General features: G+C 47.1%; 2 protein-coding genes across 4 annotated transcripts in view; one reads left to right on the top strand and one right to left on the bottom strand.

Annotated features, from left to right (window-relative positions):
* LOC119178179 (heat shock protein 60A) overlaps positions 1-23,518 on the bottom strand; it is a 170,811-nt gene that overhangs the window by 65,801 nt on the left and 81,492 nt on the right. The window lies entirely within an intron of this gene.
* LOC142796314 (uncharacterized) lies at positions 18,366-22,182 on the top strand. Its single transcript, XM_075886663.1, has 3 exons — positions 18,366-18,936; positions 19,330-19,423; positions 19,695-22,182. The coding sequence occupies exons 1-3, from the start codon at positions 18,784-18,786 to the stop codon at positions 22,088-22,090; spliced, it is 2,643 nt and encodes an 880-aa protein (XP_075742778.1). The 5' UTR covers positions 18,366-18,783; the 3' UTR covers positions 22,091-22,182.

Here is a 23,518-nt window from a genome sequence, read left to right on the forward strand (position 1 = left end):
GGTAACCAAGGTGACCAGCCGTCGGATGGTCATGAAGTGCTCTGAGGACTTCGGACCGAAGCGATCGGGGTAGAACGGGAATCCAGCGCCGACCGTCAGGATGGTAAATTTTGCGGTACAGCACCGAGTTGTCCAGCTTAAACTGCGAGAGTTGGCGACGGAGCCTCGCATTAGGTGGACGGGAACTGCCAGTGAGGTAGCCTATAATACGTCGACAGTATGGGTCAGCCAGCTGTCGAGAAGAAAAATCGTGCGGGTCATCCGAAGGCAGCTGGTCCATAGAGGCCAGAAAGGAAACCGCCGTAGACGTATCCTCCGAGGGTGTGTTGTGCAAAGCGATTGCGGAAACGCTGAGGGGAGCTGCTGGTAGTGGGCAGCAAGACAGAGCATCGGCGTCGCTATGCTTTCTGCCACACTTGTATACGATGTCAAAATCATACTCTTGTATCCATAGAATCCAGCGGCCGAGGCGTCCCGACAAGTTCTTGAGTGTCGAAAGCTAACATAAAGCGTGGTGGTCGGTCACAATGGTGAAATGGCGGCCGTGAAGATAGGGACGTAATTTCTGCACTGACCAAACGATGGCGAGGCACTCCTCGGTGATCGTGTAGTTCCTCCCGGCTGCGGAGAGGACGCGGCTGGCGTACGCAACGACTCACTCTCGCGAAGAGTTGTCGCGCTGGAGAAGCACGGCTCCTAAACCGTGGCCGCTAGCGTCTGTACGGAGGAAGGTCGGTGCATTATCATGAAAATGAAAAAGTACAGGATAGGTCATCAGGGCACTCTTCAACCTGCCAAAAGCAGATTCAGATTCTTGAGACCACTGAAAGGGCGTACCAGAAGCAAGTAGCTTATGGAGTGGTGCGGCTATGGGAGGCAAACACCGGCTATGGAGGCAAAGTTTTGTATGAATCGCCGAAAGTAAGAGGCGAGACCAAGGAAACTTCACAAATCTTTCGGCTTGTCAGGGCGAGGGAAGCGAAGCACCGCAGCAGTTTTCTCAGGGTCTGGACGAATTCCGTTCTTGCTCACAACATGACCGAGGACCTTGACAGATCTGCTGACGAAATGGCACTTCTTGGTGTTAATTTGAAGACCAGCACCCGCAAGGCAAGTCAAGACCTCGTCCAATCTTTGCAGATGTTGAGGAAACGATGAAAAGGCAACAATGTCATCGAGGTAACATAGGCAAGTCTTCCATTTCAGGCTACGCAGCACGGTGTCAATCAAGCGCTCAAAAGTTGCGGGCGCGTTGCATAGATCAAACGGCATAACATTGAATTCGTATAGGCCGTGCGGCGTTGCAAACGCAGTTTTTTCTTTGTCATCTTCGTGCATGGGGATTTGCCAATAGCCGGAACGCAAGTCGAGGCTTGAAAAGAATTCAGCACCTTGTAAGGAATCGAGGGCGTCGTCGATACGTGGCATGGGGTATACGTCCTTCCTAGTGATCTTATTGAGTGCTCGGCAATCGACGCAAAATCTTACGGAACCGTCTTTTTTACGCACCAGAACCACTGAAGACGACCAAGGACTGGTTGAAGGTCGGATTATTTCCCGTTGCAGCATATCGTCTACGTTTTCCTCAATGATTTTTCGTTTGGCTAAGGAGACGCAGTGCAGACGACGATGCACAATGGATGTTCAGTCGGTCTGAATACGATGTGCTGTAGCAGTTGTCTGACCCAGGCTGGACGAATGAAGTTTGCATGCTTTTGCAACAAATCAAGCAGCTGCTGCTTCTGCGAGTCTGTCAAGTCCTTGTTGATGGGTGCTGTAAAGGCCGAGGAAGCAGCATGATCTCCAGGATGGCCTTTAGAGGAGGCAGGTGTAAGAGGCACGATGCACACAGGCTTTAGATCGGCAACGCAGACGAGAGTAGTGCCCCGCGGCAGTAAAATTTTATCTGGTGTGGTGTTCGTAGCAGCGAGGACAGCTGATCCATTGTTGAAGCGAGCCACACCTGATGCAAGAGCTATGCCTTTGTTGATTATTTTTCACGTTCTGGGCTGGGACAAGGAAACGAAGAAGAAGAAGAGCGCGAGCGAGGGACGCTGGGACGCTCAAGTGACAGCAGAGCGCTTCCGAACGCAGTTAAATAAACAAGCATTTTTTGCCTTATACCTTAAAGACGGAGTTGAGTCTGATCGCAGTGTCTGGAACACCATCGTCTAAACATTGGGGCCGAAGAACCGGGATTGAAAACCAGGACCCTACGGACGGCTACCAGTCAACTGCAGCGGCATGGAGCGACTGAAGTCGAAGCGGACGTCGCGGCGAGCACAGAACACGAGGATTATAAACGAGGCAAGTGAGCTCCTCGCTAACGACTCTGCCTCCTATGACCAGCTCAACTCCATATATGAGAGGCTGAAGGCTAATAACGAAGAGCTTAAAAACCTGAACGAGATTGAGCCGCATATACCTGACGAGGAGTTCGAGGTCGAGTATAACGCTGTCTTACAATACAAGGACGTTGCTACGCGCATTCTCGCTGAGATTCTCAGCAAGAAAGATCGCATGCTAAGGACATCGACCGGAACTCAAGAAACAGTTGCCCAGACAGTCGTAGCACCATCAGACGGAACTGGAGTTAAATTGCCTAAACTGACAATAGCTCCTTTTTTTGGAGACCTATGCAAGAGGACCGAATTTTAGGAACAATTTTACCAAATTGTTCATAGTAACGAACATCACTGCCACAGAGAAATTTCATTACCTGCGACTGTATGTTAAAGGAGACGCTGCATCAGTAATTGCGGACCTTCCGACGACAGAAAGTTGCTACAGTGACGCCATCAAAATGCTACAGAAGCGATTTGGGGACAAGACGCGCCTGGAGCAAGAATATTTTGCCAAGCTACGGATGTTAAGCCCTGTCCGTTCATCGACTGACACCAAAGCGCTACGCAGCTTGTACGACCAAGTTCTCGTGAATATCCGAGGCTTAGAGACTTTGGGTGTGCACAAGTCGTCATTTTCGTCAATGCTCTGCAACATCCCACTGCGTGCTCTTCCACGAGATATAGTCGCGCAGTGTCATCGATCATGTGCCATCCAGTTGGCATATGACTCGAGAGCTGAAGCTACACCCATGGGACTGGACTGTGTGCTCAACTTCCTGTGTATCGAGCTGGAAAGCCTGGAGAAGAGTGATTTTAAGGATGCCAAAGGACGAGAACATAGAACACTCCCCGTGGCCAGTCAGTCGACGTACTCTCGGCGTTGGAAATCGACGTCATCTGTGCTTCACAGCAACTCGGTACGAGAAAAAGAGGACAACTGCGTATTCTGCTCGTCCAGCCATCACGGATCGGAAGCCTGCACAGCTGACTTGTCACTGACGCAGAAGAAGGAACTGCTTTCCAATGACAAAAGGTGTTTCCGCTGCACCACCAAAGGATATCGGGCACGGGACTGCAAAAAAAAGGATTTCCTGCTCCAGATGCCAAGCTCGACACGCTACAAGCATGTGCGATCTCGATAGGTGTTCGAGGAAGTCAGACTACATTAACAAGAACTACGAAAAAACTTCGACAGTCTGTGCATCACTTGGAAGAAGACCCGTCAAGGAAGACTACCACTTGCGTTTTTCTTCAGACTTTCAGAGCATGGGCCATGAATGATGACACCTGCTGCTACATACGAGGCGTTTTCGATGGTGGCAGTCAGAGGAATTTCGTAACTGAAGATCTGTCCAAGCACCTCAAGCTGAAAAGCGTGGGAGCAACTCGAATAGCCTTCAATACTTTCGCAAATACATCGGACCAAGAGGCTAAGAGGCGTCGCATAGTAGAACTACGACTGCGAAGCCAGTTTTCTGACGCGGAAATAGTTTTAACTGCAATAGAGATCCCAAGCATCTGCCAAGACATCGCAGAGACTGCAATGGACGTAGCCATCGTTGCGTCTTTCAAGAAGCTGGGAAGCAATGTTGCCGATGAGCTCAAACATCCATCTATCATAACTAAGAGTGGCATCAGCGTACTTATCGGGTCCGATCAGATGTGGAAAGTGTTGACCGGCGAAGTTTCACGGTGCGATAGGCAACGAATCATTGATCGCACTGAACTCCAAGCTTGGATGGACCTTCCAGGGAAGCACATCGCACATGGTGTCCCACCCAACTACTTCACAAATGATGGTTTGTGTGCTAGCTAAAAGCCCAAGCTACCGATTCCGACGAGATATTGCGCTCCTTTTGGGAACTTGAAAACATAGGAATTACGGACGCGATAAACAAGCCACCTAAAATGAGCGACACCGTGGGGCATTTTGAGCAAACGATTAGCTTTAAAAACGGAAGATATGAGGTGACCCTCCCTTGGAAGGATAATTTCGAGCTTGCAAGCAACAGGCAAGTAGCCGTTACTCGACTGGACAAGCTTGTCAACCGTCTCAACTCCAGAAAAGGACTAACGTATGACCGTACCATAAGAGAGTACTTGAGGGCAGAGGTGACGAAATTATATTACATGCCGCACAAGGAAGTCATGCGTGAACAAGCACTGACGACGAAAATGAGAGTGGTGTTTGACGCTTCGTCACATGCCAAAGGATGCAAGTCCCTTAATGACTGCCTTCAAAAGGGAGACAACTTATACCAAGACCTCGTGCAAATTCTGCTACGCTTCAGAACGCACCCGGTGGCAGTTATCGCGGACATAGAAAAGGCATTCCTTCAAATTGCGATTCGGGAGGATGACAGAGACGCTTTCCGCTTTCTCTGGTTTGCAGAAGGAGATTTATCCAAGGGCAAGCTGCAAGAGTAGAGGATGACACGAGTGCCTATTGGAGCTACATGTAGCCCATTTTTGCTCACAGCTACTATTCTCTACCACGTGAAAAGAGCACAGGCTGTCATGGCACAAACAGCGCAAACTCTTGCCGAGTCGTTTTATGTGGATGACTTAGTCACTGGTGCCGACACAGAAGAGGAAGCCGCTAAACTATGCCGAGAAGCGCGCACAATAATGAAATCGGCCGGCATGACATTGCGAAAATGGACAACAAATTCAGCAAATTTGATGCGCACGCTTGAAAATCAAGTGTAATCTACTAGTAATGATTTGGTCGTTCTTCACGAGACGTCGGTCAAGGTCCTGGGTTTGGTTTGGAATCCTGCAAAGGATGAATTCAACTTTTCGGTTGAAAACCTACTCCGGTTTTTGACAGCACAGACGGGTACAAAACGATTTGTCTTGCAGTCAGCATCAAGAAGATTTGACCCGTTGGGATTTGTAGGACCATATACTATTGCCATACGAATATTGTTTCAGAGACTGTGGATATGAGGAATTGGCTGGGATGAAGTCCTACCCAATGACCTGCAAAAAGAATGGAATGATTGGGTCATCCAGCTGCCGCAACAGCAAGACGTCGTCGTTCCTTGCTATCTGGGCGGCGGAGCAAGGAAGACCAATGTGCTTCAAGTACATGTTTTCTGCGATGCCAGTCCAGCGGCATACGGAACAGCGATATACGTCGTATCAAGTCCTGAGAAGCCGATACTGTTGATTGCGAAGTCCCGTGTAGCACCCATTAAGGAGACAACGCTGCCGCGATTGGAGCTGCTGGCTGCTTTAATAGGCTAAAGAATGTTGGCATACGTGAAAAGGGCTTTGAGGAATCTTCAAGTTGACTGCACGATGTGGACAGATTCCGCCATTGTGTTGTCATGGATAAAAGGTGACGTTAAAAAGTGGAAACAGTTCATAGCCAACAGAGTCAACGAAATTAGGTCAATGAAATCCATCAAAGTGGAGATACTGTCCTGGAACGGACAACCCGGCTGACCTACTCACACGTGGCGCGACGCTTGAAAGACTGCTGTGCAGCTCGAAATGGTGGCATGGTCCCGAGTGGCTAACTAAACCGACGTCTGAATGGCCCCTACAGTTCTGTGAACTAGACATAGCGGAAGCCACCCAAGGTGAAGTTACAACAGTCCACGTCGCACTAATGACACTTCTCGGTTCCGATAATTGATATTCAACGGTACAGCAGGCTTCAACAGCTTCTCAGAGTCACTGCGTGGATTTTCAGATTTACTGACCGATGCAGAAAAAGAAGTAATCATACAGGACACCTCGTGGCAACAGAAATCCTGAACGCTGAACAGTATTGGATAAAATGTACACAAGAGCAAGGCTTTCTCGAAGAACTCACCACTTTGACCAACGGCCAACCAGTCGAGTCTACATCTCGAATCGCTGAACTACGCCCTTACATAGACAAAGACGGAATTCTCCGGGTTGGAGGCCGTGTATCCCTCATGCATTCCACACAAGATGTCAAGCACCCAATCATAATGCCGTCAAGTCACCACTTTTCGACACTTTTGGCAAACAGAGCCCATCTTCAAGTTTTACATGGAGGAGTTAGAGATACACTTACACAGCTTCGGGAACGCTACTGGATTTGTCGAGCTCGCTCTTTGGTAAAAAGAGTGCTGCATGGCTGCAATATATGCAAGCGTTTCAGTGCGGGCCCAGGAACTGCTGAGACTGCTCCGTTAACAAGTCATCGAGTGACACCAACGAACGCGTTCAGGTTGTAGGAGTCGATTTCGCGGGCCCTCTGTATGCACGCACGGAGAAATTGGACACGAAGTGCTACGTTGCACTTTTTACGTGCGCCGTATCTAGAGCCGTGCATCTCAAGCTTGTCTCGGAAATGACATCCGAGGCTTTCCTGCTGTGCCTACAACGATTTGCAGCTCGGAGAGGATTACCTAGGGTGATCTATTCTGACAACGCATGAAGCTTTCACAAGACATCGGCAGACATAAAGCGGCTAAACCGAATGTTCTCTGAAGAGGACGTCGCTGGTCACCTCAGAACCAACGGCATTTCGTGGAAGTTTATAGCACCAAATGCTCCTTGGTGGGGTGGATGGTGGGAGCGCCTTGTACGATCAGTGAAGCTTCCACTGCGAAAAATTATCGGCAAAGCTCGTCTGAACTACGAAGAAATATCGACAGTGCTGGCGGAGGTAGAAGCAGTCGTAAACTCTACGCCTCTGACTTTCATCGAGACAGATGCAGGAGAACCTTGCACTTTGACGCCAGCCGAACTTCTCCTTGGACGAAAATTGACTTCCATACCGTATGCGACCACTGACGAAGTCAACAGTAATTCCAAACGATCAGACGCCATACGCAGACACAACTACAGGAAGCTGCTGGTTGAAAGTTTTTGGAAGCGTACGCAAAAAGAATACCTGTTGCAATTATGATCTGCACACTTTGCCGACACGAAATCAAATACAGCATTGAAGCAAGGGGACATCGTTCTCGTGCATGCGGACAACACTCCACGCCAGCTATGGAAGCTTGCAAGGGTCACGGAAGTGTACCGCAGTGCAGACGGTGTCATTCGTTCTTGCAAGATCAAGTTGCAAGGCGGTCACCTTGCGATCAGGCCGATACAAAGACTGTACCCACTTGAACTATGTGGGTAACTTTGCGCGGCCGGGAATGTTGATTATTTTTTACGTTCTGGGCTGGGACAAGGAAACGAAGAAGAAGAAGAGCGCGAGCGAGGAACGCGGGGACGCTCAAATGACAGCAGAGCGCTTCCGAACGCAGTTAAATAAACAAGTATTTTTTGCCTTATACTTTAAAGACGGAGTTGAGTCTGATCGCAGTGTCTGGAACGCCATCGTCTAAACACCTTTATTAAGGCAACGGGGCGATGGAGTGACCAAAATGTCACCAGAGTCGACGTCGTTGGACAAAACTGTAACTAATTGATGTTCGTTTGGGGGTAATTCGATGTCTACAGCAGCGATGAGTCGAAGTGGCCTGTAGGTTTCGTCACTAAGCAAGTGGTCTGTGTCAGTAAGATGGACGACACGTTGTGCACAACAAATAGCCGCGGAAGCAGATGAAAGAAAGTCGCAGTCTAAAACTAGTTCGTGGGACTACGGGGATAGCACAGCGAATCGTATATGATGAAGAATGTCGCTGTTTAGCACACGGGCAGTACAGAGAGCGGAAGGGCGAATCATTGTTCCCTGGGCTGTAACCAGTGTTGGTCCATCGTAAGGCTTCGTGACTTTTCAAAGACGGGTACACAAATCGGCACGAATAATAGAAAACCCAGCCCCAGTGTCCACCAAAGCATCAACGTCCACTCCCTCAACTGTGACTGCAATGGTATTGTAAGGGCGCGCTGGAGGAATTGGAGTCCTGTGTTGGAATGCAGTTTGTCCTCCAACTTATACAGGTAGTATGGCACTTCAGGTAGTATGGAAAAGATGCAGGTAGTATGGAAAAGATACAGGTAGTATGGCACTTTGATAGCATTTGGGTCATTTTACAGACCACCTGCTTGCAATAGTCATCAATGTATATTCGACTTAAATAACATACTACTGTCCTTAGATGCAACGTATACCGTTCTTGGAGGAGATTTTTAACTTACCAAATATTGACTGGCTCTGTCACCAGCCGAAACTAACCACTTCGTTACCTATTTACTTTGCATTTCGTGAAATGATTAATGCCCGTACCTTGTTCCAATTCGTACAAACTCCCACGAGAATAGCCCCAAATAGTGCAAATGTGCTAGACTTGTTTTGTTCTGAACGCACTCTCATTAGTTCTGTTAATTTATTACCCGGTATAAACGACCGGGTAGACACCATTAAATATTGGTAGCACACAATCTATTACTTGTAAAACTGTCTGCACTTCATATTCCTACAGCTGTTTTTCAGTGGATTGAAGCTTACCTTACTGACCGAAAACAGTGCGTTGTTCTTAACGGCACGACCTCATCACATAAAACAGTCTTGCCAGGTGCTCTTCAGGGATCTGTACTCGGGCCTCTTTTTTTTTTTTTTCATATTTATCCAATGATATAGGCGAAGGAGTATCAAGCCGTCTCAGATTGTATGCCGATGACTGTTGTCTTTACCGTGAAATTAATACTGTGAATGACAGTGTACAACTACAAAGTGACCTCGACAAGGTACTACTATGGTGCAATACGTGGAATAAGACGCTAAATTTTTCTAAATGTAACATTGTCCAGTTTTCTACAAAACGTCATACTTTAAATACAAAATACTCTCTTGATGGCGAAAGCCTCACGATTATACCCAGCTACAAATATTTAGGGGTTTTATACAAAAATGAATTTTCCTGGATTGACCATATTGATTACGTAGCAGCGAAGGCTAGTCGGGTCCTCAACTTCCTAAGGCGAAACTTCAAGCAAGCTCTTCTTAAGTTAAAAAAAAATTCTTTACTTTTCAAATGTTCGCACTATATGGATGCAGAATATGGATGTTCTGCTTGGGACCCCGGTACAAAGACGTGTATTGAGGAATTAAAGCGCATTCAAAAGCGTGCAGTACGATTTGTGTCATCCAGCTATGATTTCAAAAAAAAGCTCTTCCAACATACGGGACAATCTTGAATGGCCGTCTTTGCAGGACAGGCAGAAATACATGCGCCTGAAACTGTTCCACAAAATTTTTATAGGTGCAACAAGCTTAAGAAAAGAAACCTACATACTTGATCCTACCTATAGATCTGCCCGCGTAGACCATTCCCTGAAGGTTAGGGAATACAGGTGTCGAATCAACCTATATAAACATTCTTTCTTTCCGAGGACAGCCCATGATTGGAATTGTCTCCCGAATGAAGTTGTAGTGTCAATGCCGACTTCCTTTTATGAAGCCCTCGCAGAATGTTCAGCTAGGTTTTACATGACATATGTGGGATATTTTGAACTTTAGCTCACCATTTACAGCTTCTATCAAGTTGTGTTTTCTACTCTGTCTTTCTTACGAGATTATGTATCTATAAAGTTAATTTATGTTTAAAAGTTTACGTTAATATTATGTTTTATTGCTTTTTCGTGTTGTACAACCTGTATCAACCTCTCAGTAACGTGATGTTTAGTCTTTTTATAATGTTATTCATGTTAAGAGTGCTGATGTTATCTTTATTCTTAGATAATGTTTGTTGCTTTTCATGTTGTATATGCTACAGTGTAGACCGCTTATAAGGTAAGTCACGGGAGTTGTAAAAATCCGCGCTATGAGCGGTACCGCGTTATAACCAAAGCATGCTTTTTTCGGCCTTTGCCTATGTCAAATGGGCAACCCACATTTCAAAAGCAATGTACTACACTTTTCACTCGCAGACACATTCAACACAATCCCAACACCGCACGAAAACAAAGTTTTCAAGTCCGGCATCAGCGGAAGAATGCCGTTATTTTCATCTGGCGATGCTTGCGAACAGCGCTGCGAACAATTTCGTCCTCCACAAAGCTTAAGCATTGAAGCGATTTCTCGCTCAAACTGTTTTTCGCGCAGTACGTTTTCACTTTAGCGAGGTATTCCAATGCGTCTTTGCACGGGAAGACTATTCCATGACTGGAATAGTCTTTCGAATGAAGTTGTACTGTCATCGCCGACTTCCTTTGATGAAGCCCTCGCAGAATGTTTAACTAGGTTTTACATGACATATGTGGGATATTTCGAGCTTTTGCTCACCATTTACGGCTTCTGCCTAGTTGTGTTTTCTACTGTCTTTCTTATGAGGTTATGTATCTATAAAGTTAATTTATGTTTAAAAGTTTTACTTTATTATTATGTTTTGTTGCTTTTTCGTATTGTACAACCTGTATCAACCTCTTAGTAACGTGACGTTTAGTCTTTATATAATGTTATTTATGTGTAGAGTGTTGATGTTATCTTTATTCCTACATAATGTTTGTTGCTTTTCATGTTGTAGATACTACCTATATCTTTTCCTGTTTGTTTCCCCCCTACAATAATGCCCAGTTGGGCGCTGTAGGTATATAAATAAATAAATAAATAAATAAAAAAAACTGGTTCTGGCGTCTGGTCGACATCGTCTTCGCCGTCCGACTGGTCGTCCGTTGCAACCTCCGCACTACCGCGCACTGCTGCGACGATCGCGCCATCTATGCTCACAGAAAGCTTCGACTCCCCGGCATCGACAAATTCTTGGAAAGTGTCGGTGGCGGTTACAAAGTTGCTGTCAACAAGACAGGACCACACGTCGTCAGTGTTGAGGGTCTCATCGGCGAGCGACGCGTCGCTCTGCTCATCGTCTTCCAGAGCCTCTACATTGCGCACGAAGCCTGCCCTCTTGAAACACTTGCTTATGGTATCGGCCTTTACCTGCCACCATGAAACGACCACCATGTCAATTGCCAATTCAGTCAATTAAGAGGCTGCTGCATACTCAGGAAAACTCTCTCGCAAATGCGCTTTTTGTACAGCGCCTTTACGGTTGCGATGACACCCTGGTCGAGAAGTTGACTTTTTGCTGTAGTGTTGGCAGGCAAAAACTTTAGGTTGACTGCGGTCAACTTCGGCTCGACGTTGTGGGCCGTGCAGTTGTCGAGGATAAGCACGACCCGCCACTTCTCTGCCACCATATCCTCATCAAACTTGCAAAGCCAGCTGGTGAACAAATCCTGCGTCATCCACGCCTTTTTATTGGCTTTGTAAGTCACTGGCAGGCACTCTCGCTTTTTAAAGCAACGTGGCCTTGCCGATTTACCTATGACAAAGAGGCGGCGCTTGTCGCTCCCGTCCATTGGCGCAAAACAATACAGTTATGCGCTCCTTTGAGACCTTGCGGCCGGAGCAGGCTTCGCCTTTCAGCGCAAGCGTGCGGTTGGGCAAAAGGTTATAAAATAAACCAGCTTCATCGGCATTATAAATCTCTTTGTCAGTATAGGTCGACAGCATACTCTCCAAGTTCAAGCGATTTTTGATTGATTGATATGTGGGGTTTAACGTCCCAAAACCACCATATGATTATGAGAGACGCCGTAGTGGAGGGCTCCGGAAATTTCGACCACCTGGGGTTCCTTAACGTGCACCCAAATCTGAGCACACGGGCCTACAACATCGAAGTTCAAGCGAAGCCAGACTTCGATAGACTCGTCGTCGATAGCACCGCTTTCTCTGCACACCACTTTGCAGCTGATGCCATGGCGATCTTTGAAACGCTGAATCCACCCATTGAGTGGATTGAAGTCGTTGTGGCCTAAAAGAGCTTCGAGATACTTGACCTTTTGTTGGAGCATGGGCCACTTACTGGGATGCTCTGAGCCCTAACTTCGCGGAACCACATGAACAGCGCTGCGTCCACGTCTTCGTTATTTTGACCTACGTATTCTCTTCCGTGACAGGGAAGACTGACAGAGAAACTGTGGCAGTTGCTGCCACAGTTTGTCTTTGTTTTTGTAGGTGGTCGACAGTGTCGTGTCCGAAACGCCGTATTTGGCCGCCACCGACACCTTCAGGCCACTCTGAATGTCCCTTATGACGCATTCCTTAATCTCCAGCGATAGGGCATGGAGTTTTTTTCACACCGCTTGAAGACGCCGCCGACGCCATGGTGACAGGAGCTACGCAACACACGTGCTCTGGTCTCTCAGGCGGTAACGACACGGCGAAGCGCACACAGCAAATCCAAAGAGGCAAAAGAAGGAGGTTGAGAGGAAAAAAAAAGCATGCTACCGCTTCTCTACCCCACTCCGCGCAGCGCGCACCTGGATTGGACGCTGCCACGGTCGCCACGGTGACGAAAACACGCTCTCCTTCCAAGGCCTCCCCGACTCCCTCCCTACTGTACTCTCTCTTCTCCTCCGCAATGTTTGACTTTTCGCGGCGGTCTCCGCGTGCGCCCTCCCGCTCACACTCCCAACGTTCCGGCGCGCCAAGAAACCGTTCCAACAGTGCTCCGTTCGCCGATTTTATGGTCGCGCGCCTAAAACCCCGCGCTATGACCGGTATTCTCCTTCGCGCACCTACGCAATAAACGGTCGGCCTATACATTGAGTTCTATGAGCGACATATCGGTGGTCAAAAAAACCCACGTTATAACCGGTGCTGCGCAAAAAGCGGTTACGTTATAGGTGGTCTGCACTGTACCTTTATCTTTTCCTGTTTCCCCCCAACAATAATGCCCAGTTGGGTGCTGTGGGTATTTGAATAAATCTGGCGACATTAGTGACATTGGGCAGGCGGCCGAACTTTGGTGTAATTCGCAGCACTTTCAGCGCTTCAAACGTATGGCAGTGCTTGATGACGTCACTAACACGCTCCAAACTTCCTTTTGCGATGAGGAACTGGTAAATGTCCTCCACGATCCCTTTTAGAAGATGTCCAACCTTCTGTCATTCAGGGGTCCAGTGCCCTGCACAACTTGAGCACCTCCTCAATATACGTCGTGCAGGTTACCCGAAGAACTTGCGCTCGTTGCACAAGAGTTTGCTCGGCACGCTGCTTCTTCACTGCTGGATCCCCGAAGCACAACTTGGGATCCCCGAAGCACAACTTGATTTCATTGACAAACTTGCGCCACGTCATCAGGCTTTCATGGTTTTCAAACCATACGAACGCGGTTCCTTTGAGAAAGAGTCCCACATTGTTGAGCTGGCCGGTGGAATCCAAGCCATTAAACCAACTTGTCCGTTGGTAGGAGCTGAGCCATGCTTCATTTTCCTCAGTTTGTCCAGCGAAGGTGGGGGCTGGATGTAGGGCTGTCACGGAATGCGGGAAGCAGGTGGCACACTAGCAAGTCGGCAACTTCAGCAAAGCTCCACGTATCACGCATCAGCGGTCGATGAGTCGTCGTACGTCGGGGGGGGGGGTGCCATTATCGTACCTAGCACTTCCATTAATAACTATTAGAATGGGGCGTGTTTATTCAAGAACGAATGACGAAGGGTAGCCGTGCCAACACCGAGCTGCTTCCAAACGGACCACTTTGTTCTCCTCTTCCTTCATACGTTGACCCTTTCGCGTAACAATACCAAATCGACGCAATTGGTGGAGCTGTTGCACCCCTGTATATCTTACACCGTGGTTTGAGGTTAGGGTATGCGTGCTTGGATTGATTGATGATGCAAACTGCACGTACAGGCTCCGGAAATTTTGACCACCTGGGGTTCTTTAACGTGCACCCTAATCTGAGTACACGGGCTTACAACATTTCCGCCTCCATCGGAAATGCAGCAGCCGCAGCCGGGATTTGAACCCGCGACCTGCGGGTCAGCAGCCGAGTACCTTAGCCACTAGACCACCGCGGCGGGGCTGATTGCAATCAGAGCCACCGGCGTTGTACACGTGACCTCCAAGGAGAGCGGCAATTTGGGGGTATCGGTAATTGATTGAACAGTCATTTTTTTTATTCGCTCATGGACACTTTATTTTCGAAGTTTCATTTCGACAAACACATTGGTTAGGTCATCACACTTCGAATTTCTTTTTTTCTTCAGGGTATGGGGACCGTGTTATAACTGTACCGCTGGGGGGTAGAATAGTTTCTGATCACGGCCAAGTTCGGGGTGCGCCTATTATGCGAGTGCGCTGATTATGCGAATAAATACGGTAACTGTAGATAGCCAACGTGGCCGCCGTTTCTTGCGGAAGTCAGCGCAACTGACAAAACTTTGAGGCTGCCGGGGCATTTTGACGCAGCATGTTGTAATTTCAGCAAATTTCATGCTTTTGGTCCAGTTGTTGCACCCTTGTTTGTGCCAATAGACCTCTCCCTGTTTCTAAACCATGTGACGTCACTGCGGCCACCCCGCCCACCATACCTACTCTCGGAGCAGGTGCCGATTGTCAAGAAAGTCCCGCCGGCGGCATCTTTCTGCATAGCAGAGTTGCGTGTCTGAATTCAATCGACAGAAATTTCTATCTTTGTATGTACTAAAGTCACAGCTTTTAAAAGAGGGGGTTCACGGAATGGTCACTGCTCATAGTGTGGAAATTTGCTTGTCAAAGATGAATAGATGTATGGATGGAGAAACCTTATTTAGAGTACCGAGAGACGCAACTAGCACGCAGTGGGTTTGGCCCACGTAAGTGGCAGCTATAAAAAAAATCTGATCTTTTGCGAAAGCGAACGCCATGAATGTACACGGTGACTGGCAGTTTGAGAAGTATTTGCATGGCATGGATGTAAACTCATTCAATTTTAATGCAGTTTTAAACGAGGTACAGCATTGGCGGCAGCATGGTTTTGAGCTACTGTGCCTGACGTCACAGATAAGATTCTCATTCATTGCACTAAAGTCTGATCGGAGATAAATGAAAAAAAAAACCTTCTTGCCGTGATTAGGCTCAGATTAACATATCCTCGCCAAAACTAAAGAAAAATTCTGCCACTGCGCTTCTGAATAACTCAGTGAAACTTCATGTAATGTAAAACCTGACAGCTTAATAATATAGAATATTATCTGGCACAGTTACCTTGCTGCATTTGACACCTATAACGTGTCGTCGTACCTATATTGCTCCTTTAGGCCTGATACACAAACTTGTAATGCCAATCGTCAATTCATAAGGATTGAGTTGTAAAAGTACAAAGTAGATAAAAAACTAAAATCTCCGCTGGTTCCACTACACGTACCGGGTATCCGATAATACGAACTATAGCTGTGGTGAAGCGAATATCAGGGCTAAGATGGCAGAGACTAAGTTGGGCACAGTTTTTGGAGCAGCGAAATTTCAATTTTGGAGCAGAAGAATCTTGATTGGTTGCAGTTAGCAGCATTTAATGTGTCATCCTGGGAGCTTGGAAATACAAAATTTTAGCAACGTGGGGGCGCCAGTGCATATTTTAATTGGTTTATATTATGCGACACATAACAATGAAACAGATTTCGAAGGGAGTCTTTAAACAAATTATCACCAGGTATGAACTGCACAACGTTTTTACATATCAGGTGGCTTATCTGACCCTCGTAACAAAGATGCGAAACAATATTTAATAAGAAAGAAGGTTTCCTTGAAAATCAGGTTACCCGGAAACATTTAAAAAGAAAAACGCATCAGTAAAAAAAAATTCAAAAATTACGATTGCACAAGTGTCTTAATAACGTAACAGTGGTACTTCACTTAAAGAAAACCCCGACATGATAACCTCAAGAGCTTTTAACAGACAACAAAAGCGCACTGCACAGCTGTTCGCAGCCACCTTGTGCACAACCACCTTCAAGATTACAGCCCTGGATGCAAGAAGCCTCACACCGACAATCTCGTAAAGCACGTGCATATGGCATTAAGCGTAGGTTATTGTTGTGAATGTAGAAGTCGCGATAATACATGGACTTGCGATTGCCGCTCCATGACTCTCGTAAAGCGCTCGGACAGTGCAGATAAACTCGTGTTCACACAAACGAACCGTCGAACATACTTTATTGCATGAAAAAAGAGGAAAACGAAGTCACACTTCCGCCGACCGAAACACCAATCGAGCTAAGCCTAAAAGCATAGCCCAGAGCCGGAACGCATGCAGCGATGCCTCTTAAAAGGCGCATGTGGAGAGTTTAGATTATAAAACGGAGCAGTGGGAAAACAAGAAAACTGTGGCACGTGATCGCAGACGCGTCATGAATCACGAATAAAGCGGCGAGGTGCCTGTTCATATCTTTAAAATGGTTTGAACGCACATTTTGTCACCATGGCTTCGCAAATAATCAAGTGTTTATTTCTACCTGCAGACACCGATGCGCGGAGTTCACGTGCTACGGCTTTTTTGAATGCAAAATGCAATGAGAACTCACTTGTCTAAATAAGTAAGTAGCTAGTGGGCGAAAACCGGCAATGGGCTGCACGCGTTCTGTCCACAGACGTCAGACTCTGCCCATGCGGCGCTGCGAAAAACGTTGCCACCAGCACCCCGTCGCCGCGCCGGTAGTGCACAGAGAGCTGTCTGCAAGCAAACGTGCATTAACCCTCCTCTTTCGTTGGCCTTGAGGTGTGGTTTCCTGAAAATATACGACCTGGCAAGCTTCTTCCTTTAATCCAAGCTCCCTTCATAAAAGTAGAAAGCTAATCAAAACAAAATGTGGGCAGAATGCAAAATATCTAATTTATTTCGACGTGCTGCACCTGGCAATTTAAGTGCAAGCGAACATTGCATGACATCTAGGTCGAGGTAAGAATTAAACTAAGGGCATATACGAACAATCTATGCGATCAGTCGTACGAAGCACGCTTAATCTGGCACGAATGGCCCCAGTGATTTTCGCTTTGCAGTTGCAGTCTTACTTGCAGTTGCTTACTGTGCATAAAAGGGTTTTATTACGCATGCATGCTCGAATGCTCTGTTGACGGTTGTCTTCCGTGTGTATATACTGCAAATAGAGATACACGAGCGTCCGCTTTCTCAGTGTACAAAGAAAGGCCAAACCGGTGCCTCTGACATAGCTGCGGTAATGCCGAAAACCAATGGCAAAAAAAAAAAAAAAAAACCTCCCTGTGGTTGCGATCATTTTGCAATTTACCTGTATGAAGCATGTGTTGCAATTTCCTAGTTAAAGCCCGCACTTAGAGCCTTCAAAGCCCTATTGATTGATAAGTGCGGTTTAACGTCCCAAAACCACTATATGATTATGAGAGACGCCGTAGTGGAGGGCTCCGGAAATTTAGACCACCTGGGGTTCTTTAACGTGCACCCAAATCTGAGCACACGGGCCTACAACATTTCCGCCTCCATCGGAAATGCAGCCGCCGCAGCCGGGATTCGAACCCGCGCCCTGCGGGTCAGCAGCCGAGTACCATAGCCACTAGACCACCGCGGCAGGGCCCTTCAAAGCCCTAGTGGGGGTAACGCTGTGTGATGGGTATAACGAATTGTCGGTGGTCGCAGCGTGTGCGATGTTTATTGCGGCCGGGCGTCACTTGTCTATATACTGTTGCACGTCCCGCACCGCGTTCAGAGAGTATGTTAAGCTTCATGATCAAAGTTACTACGATTCTCCGTGAAAACTACTCAAAACAATAACAGGAGACCTACATTATCACACTCAAACGAATGGCTGTGGAGAACGCGAGTATTTGCATACCGAACACATTCGCAACGACCTGTATTTAGCGCTCTCGCCATTCTGCTTTGCAAAAGCTGCGGAATACCAGTAAAAGTCATCTACATCTGTGACGAATCCCAATGCAACAGTAGCACAAACTCGGGTCTTTTTTTGTAGAGCGCGGAGTTATTGCATTTGCTCTTATTTTCGTCGTCGTTCAGGCGAATGAACCAGCAAGCACTTCACTGCGGTTCGGTGACGCGCCCGACTAGCGAAAAGAACTTTGTAGCTCTTTCTCCGAGTGTTCAATGTGCAAATACATCTAAATACATCATCGTTGTTTTATACACTGTAGTTGCACCTGATTGCACAGCAAACTGTGCAAGGGAGTCTGGTTGCGTCGACAGGTGGCGCTGCATGTCCGCAAAACTCCAGAGTATGACGTCTATGGATTTGATTGATTGATTTGTGGGGTTTAACGTCCCAAAACCACCATTTGATTATGAGAGACGCCGTAGTGGAGGGCTCCGGAAATTTTGACCACCTGGGGTTCTTTAACGTGCACCCAAATCTGAGTACACGGGCCTACAACATTTCCGCCTCCATGACGTCTATGGATCCCATTTTGAGAACCAATGTGCATGCGCCAGAGCATCCACGAGACGCGTTGCATGCAGGGAAATGACGCCACATTTACAGTTATTAGCTCACGGAAAAAGCATACGCATAGGTGACCACACGCAGCAGCATTACATGAAATCCACAGCGACCGGAGGAACTAGGGTGCCTGAATGGTTTCCCTCGCCCGCCGCTCCTTGCAGGGTGGGGACATTGTTTGACGGGGTGCTCGCCGCCGCGACCGGTTTTTCCTGACGGCCGCCGCCATTGCAGATCTCACTTCGCATAGCGACGGGAGCAAAGAAGGAGCTGTGGCCGCTCTGTCATATACTTTTTTAGGGAAATGACTGGGTGCTGCGTGCCCATGTGCACGAACAACTCCAGAAATGGTTGGAAACTCTACCATTTTCCGACAGAGCCCAAAAGAAGGCTGCTATGGATGGTGAAGATTAAGCGAGACAAGTGGCAGCCTACGAAGTCCTCGTGTGTATGCAGTGTGAGTATCCCGACATGTGTTCTTTTCTCGTCGAGAACTTTGAAACTTGTTTTTTTAAATGTGTATACGTGTCTGTGGGTCACTTTGTCGGTGCTGTAAACGCTTCACGTCTAAGTTGCAGTTTTTCTCTCTTTTTTTGCGATCTCTAAAAGTGCAGCTATGGAAACGTGTGGCGCAGCCGCAGTATTTGAAGTTTGTACCAGTTTTTAGTCACTATATGTATAAACAAAATAGGCTGCTTGTTATTAAATTGCGTATTTACAGAAAAGTGTTTTTCATTCGTTTATTGCAAATCACGAAATTCAATAAAAGTTGTGTGGTATACTGTGTCTTTCTAGTAATTCTGTCTAGGCTAAGCTAAGCTAAAATTCATGGTTCATAACGGACTTACAGGCACATTTTGAAGCAAGCCATTTCGAGCAGCACCGAGCTGACCAGTGGATAAAACTGAAGCCGAACGCTGTGCCAACGGTGTTCCCTTTCAGGGGTAAGTTACTGTTTCACTGTGCGTCAAAGATTCTGTATGAACCTAACAGGTGGCAACAGTACAAGGCTAAAATGATTTAGTTTCAAAAATTAGGATGATCCGTGGAATTCCTCGTTTGAGGATATTAAGAAAGTCGGGGTACGTGCCTGCGACCTGAGAAAAGGCATATGTCTGCAACCTATAATACTGCTAAAATCCAGTACAGGCCTGTGATTAGAGCTGGCTACCTTGTAATACTTGCAGCTTGTGACTGTCCTTTTTTGCACTGCAGGCTTGCCTCCACAAAGGAAGGCGCCAAAGGACAGGGCAGGACCTGCTGTGTTGCCTGATGCATGCCAAGAAACACGCGGTGACAACTCTACGGCCATTAATTGTACGCCACTCACAAGTGCACAGGCGAATTTAAATTCACGCACAGACAGTCTTGGCGCACAGCAACCGCAAAGCTGCAATTCTCAGACGCCTGATTCAGTACCGCACATTATGGAAAGGGAAGAAGTTGTGATCTCGGCCGATGCACCTGACGGGGCACGTGAAAACAAGCAGTTAAATAAGCAGCTCTCCGATATGGGCAGAAAATACACTCAGCTACATCAAGTCCATCGGAAAGCCACCTCAACCATTCAAGCACTAAAAAAACAGGTGAAAAAATTGGAAACCAAAATGGAATTATTCGGACAGCGTTTGAAATTCCTCAATGATGACCAGCTGCAGGCTCTTGGGCGCCAGAGTAATAAGGGAAGCACTTGGTCTGCAGAAACAATCAAGCAGGCGCTTCAGATTAAGTTTTCCTGTGGAAAAACTGGTTACCAGACACTAAGAAATCTGGGCTACCCCTTGCCATCCGGAAAAACCCTTGCACGTCGCCTTCAGGGCCTCAAGTTTCTTCCCGGAATTTTGACGGAAGTCATCGATGTTCTCAAAATCAAAGCAGAGAACATGCAAGACATTGAAAAAGACTGTGCTTTGTTCTTGGATGAAATGGAGATTGCTCGCGGGTACGAGCTCGATCGCGCTGAGGATGTGGTGTTGGGGGGGCAAACTATGCCAGAAAATCCAGACGAACCTGCACATCACGCACTAGTGTTCATGGTAGGAGGCCTGAATACGAGATGGAAGCAAGTGATTGCCTACCACTTCACCGGAAGTCATGTAGAGGGTAGTATCCTCAAGGACTACGTCATGAAGATAGTGCAGCTCTGCGCGGAAATCTCTTTAAGAATCCGTGTCGTCACTTGCGACATGGGGGCTTCTAATCGGGCTATGTGGCGCGAGCTCGGATTCTCCAGCCACAGGAATTCCATTACTGTATGTTCAGTGCCTCACCCCTGTCTGGAAGACAAAGAATTGTTTTTCACAGCAGATGCTGCACACGTGCTGAAGAATGTCAAGTCACAGTTGCTTTCATCGGAAGTATTCTTTCTGAGTGATGCAACAGTATGCCAGCACAATCTGCCATCAAAAGAAGTGAACGTGGACCATGTGCGCAGTGTAATTAAGTATGATGCTGAACGAGAGCTGAAAGTCGCCCCGAGGCTCTCAGAGTTACACATTTCGCGAGGCCATTTCACAAAAATGAAAGTGGGAGTTGCTGTCCGCTTCTTCAGGGAAGCTCCTGCAGCGATTCGGTACCTAATTAAAGAGGACGCGATAGAGCCGGAGGCAGAGACAACAGCTTGGTTTCTAGAATTAGTATTCAACTGGTACACGCTAATGTCTTCCCGCCACCCATCAGTTGCTCTCAGCCTTCGAGACATGCGGAGGTACCACGAATCAATTGAGCTACTGAACTCGGCCCTCGAAGTTTTTCAAGGAATGAAGATGGGAAGCAAGGCACAGTGGAAGCCTTCGCAAGCAGGTTTACTAATAACAACAAAAGTCGTTCTTCGTCTCCAAGACATTCTCTTGCGCAGTGAAGGATACGAATTCTTCCTCACGAGCAGAATCTTGCAAGACTGCCTCGAAAATTTGTTTTCGGTGGTGCGCATCAGGAAGCCTGTTCCTAACGCATATGACTTAAAGTGTGCCCTGAAGCTTGTGTGCGTGAGTCAGTTCCTTCATGCACCCGGAACGTCAAGCTACGAAGTCGACGATGCTAAGTACCTCGCCGACATGCTTGCAAAAGGCAAACAAGAGCACGGGGAGGTGGAAGCTGATGTCATTGATGACTCGGAAATTTTGTTCATTGAAGAACTTCAAGAAAACGAATGCAACATCCTTTTCTACATCGGCGGCTTCCTTTTAAAAGGTATGCTGAGTGTTGTAGCGGGATGCGGGCATTGTAATTCTGCCTTGTTAGGCTCAACTGAAAGCGAGCACGCAACTCTGACTATTCTGAAGGAGTACAGGAGTGAAGGTGGCAACCTCACATATCCCAGCAAGGATGTTTTGCTGACACTCAAGTCGTGTGAAGAGCATTTCAGGGGCATCATAAGTTGGAGTGAGGGCTTGCTGCGCTTAAGGTCCCCGTTGAAGGCCGTGACCGATTATTTGAACGAGATGGTGCGCCCTTGCGTAAAGACTTGCTCCGAGCACAGTGACGCCGTAGCAAAACTCCTTATTGCGAATTATGCAAGACTGAGGCTTCGCGTGCATTTGCGCCACGTTAGTTCAAACGGCGTCAATGAACACGGAAGCAAGACGTGCGCTGGGGTAAGCCTTCCGTGACCAGCCGAACTGGACCAGTCACTTATAAATTTTATTATTTTTTCTTTCAGAACACTTATTGTTTGATTAAAATATTTTGAGTTCATTGTGAACTGGCTAACCTCCCTGTCCTTTCTTCATCCTCCTCCTTAAGTTCATAGACATTTTTCTTATTTGTTATACAATATCACATTCTTAGATAAAAACAGCGTTGTGATCTTTAAGCTGACTAAGGTTGTGATCTTTGGAGAATGTTTATGGTAAGTTAATATTATTGCGGTCGAAGCAATACCGACACAGCGTCACAGAGGCAGAATACGAGAGTGATACTTCTCGGATAATTAGATTGCTCGCTTACATATATCTATGGAAAGTAGAAAAACTGAACAGGTATAGGGCATCAAAATCGTTATTACTGCATTTCATCTTGTATTTTCCAATAACTTAGTAAGATTTTTTTCTCAGTGGTCACATAAAAACGAGAGATTCAATTGATGTTTACGCTGTTTCACTATCTCAACCAGCTATAACAGAAAAATAGCTGTGTAACAAATCTGAATCTCATTCCCGCAAGATTATTCAGAGCTGCGAGGGCACGCAAGGCGGGGGAAAAAGCAGGATGAAGTAAGTTCAACGCGTACAATGCGAGCACTACTGAGTGGCTGGCACGCTGCACAGCCACTGAGGAGTGCGGTGAGTTTAGGTAACAGGAAAAGGCGTGCGCTTCATGAATTAATGTAGATTTATCCTGCAAACAGTCTCCAATGACAGACGCACATATTCAGACTGCTTTTTTATAGCGCGAAATACCATTTCTCGCACTAAACTCTTCTCAAACTCTCCTCATACGCGCGCGCAGGCAGTGTGTTTCGTTGGGGTGAGATATGTAATGGCGGACGCTCTAGCAGACGACGCGGTTGTCCCCACCCTGTACGGAGCGGCGGGCGAGGGAAACCATTCAGGCACCCTAGGAGGAACGCGCTTCGCACAACAAAGAACCTGAGAGCCAATCCCGTTATGCTCGCTACTCGACTCTGTAGTTTTCACAAGGCGACAGTGGCACCAGAACACACAGCTTGGCTAGTAGAAGCAGCACGCTCAATGCACAGCAGCACATTTTTGCAGGGTCACATATATTTACAACAGTTTAGAGGAGATTACGGCGGCACCATGAGAGCCTCCATCACCACAAAAGTGCATGCAAAGTAAAAAAAATACGCAATTTGGCGTGTCTCATTAGTGAACTTGGCCTTTTTCCCCACTGAAGCTGACAGTGGCATAAAAATTCTAAATTTCGAGGCTGTTTTGGAGCAGTTTGGCTGTTCCGAGGCTGTTTTCGAGGCTGTTTTGGAGCTCACCCTTGGTGCAACGCTACAACATGCTTATACCTAGCTCATGCGTAGTCGTATACAGTCGAAACCCGCAATAACGAAACCCCGTGAGTACGAA

The sequence above is a fragment of the Rhipicephalus microplus genome, chromosome 1 (genome assembly GCF_043290135.1).
Source record: "Rhipicephalus microplus isolate Deutch F79 chromosome 1, USDA_Rmic, whole genome shotgun sequence".
NCBI lineage: Eukaryota > Metazoa > Arthropoda > Arachnida > Ixodida > Ixodidae > Rhipicephalus > Rhipicephalus microplus.

What these genes read in the sequence shown, in the direction of transcription:
- LOC142796314 (XM_075886663.1), top strand. Translation starts at nt 18,784, where the DNA reads ATGACTGGGTGCTGCGTGCCCATGTGCACGAACAACTCCAGAAATGGT. An exon ending in AGTCCTCGTGTGTATGCAGT is followed by an intron (nt 18,937 to 19,329) that starts GTGAGTATCCCG and finishes ACGGACTTACAG; the next exon opens with GCACATTTTGAAGCAAGCCA. An exon ending in AACGGTGTTCCCTTTCAGGG is followed by an intron (nt 19,424 to 19,694) that starts GTAAGTTACTGT and finishes TTTGCACTGCAG; the next exon opens with GCTTGCCTCCACAAAGGAAG.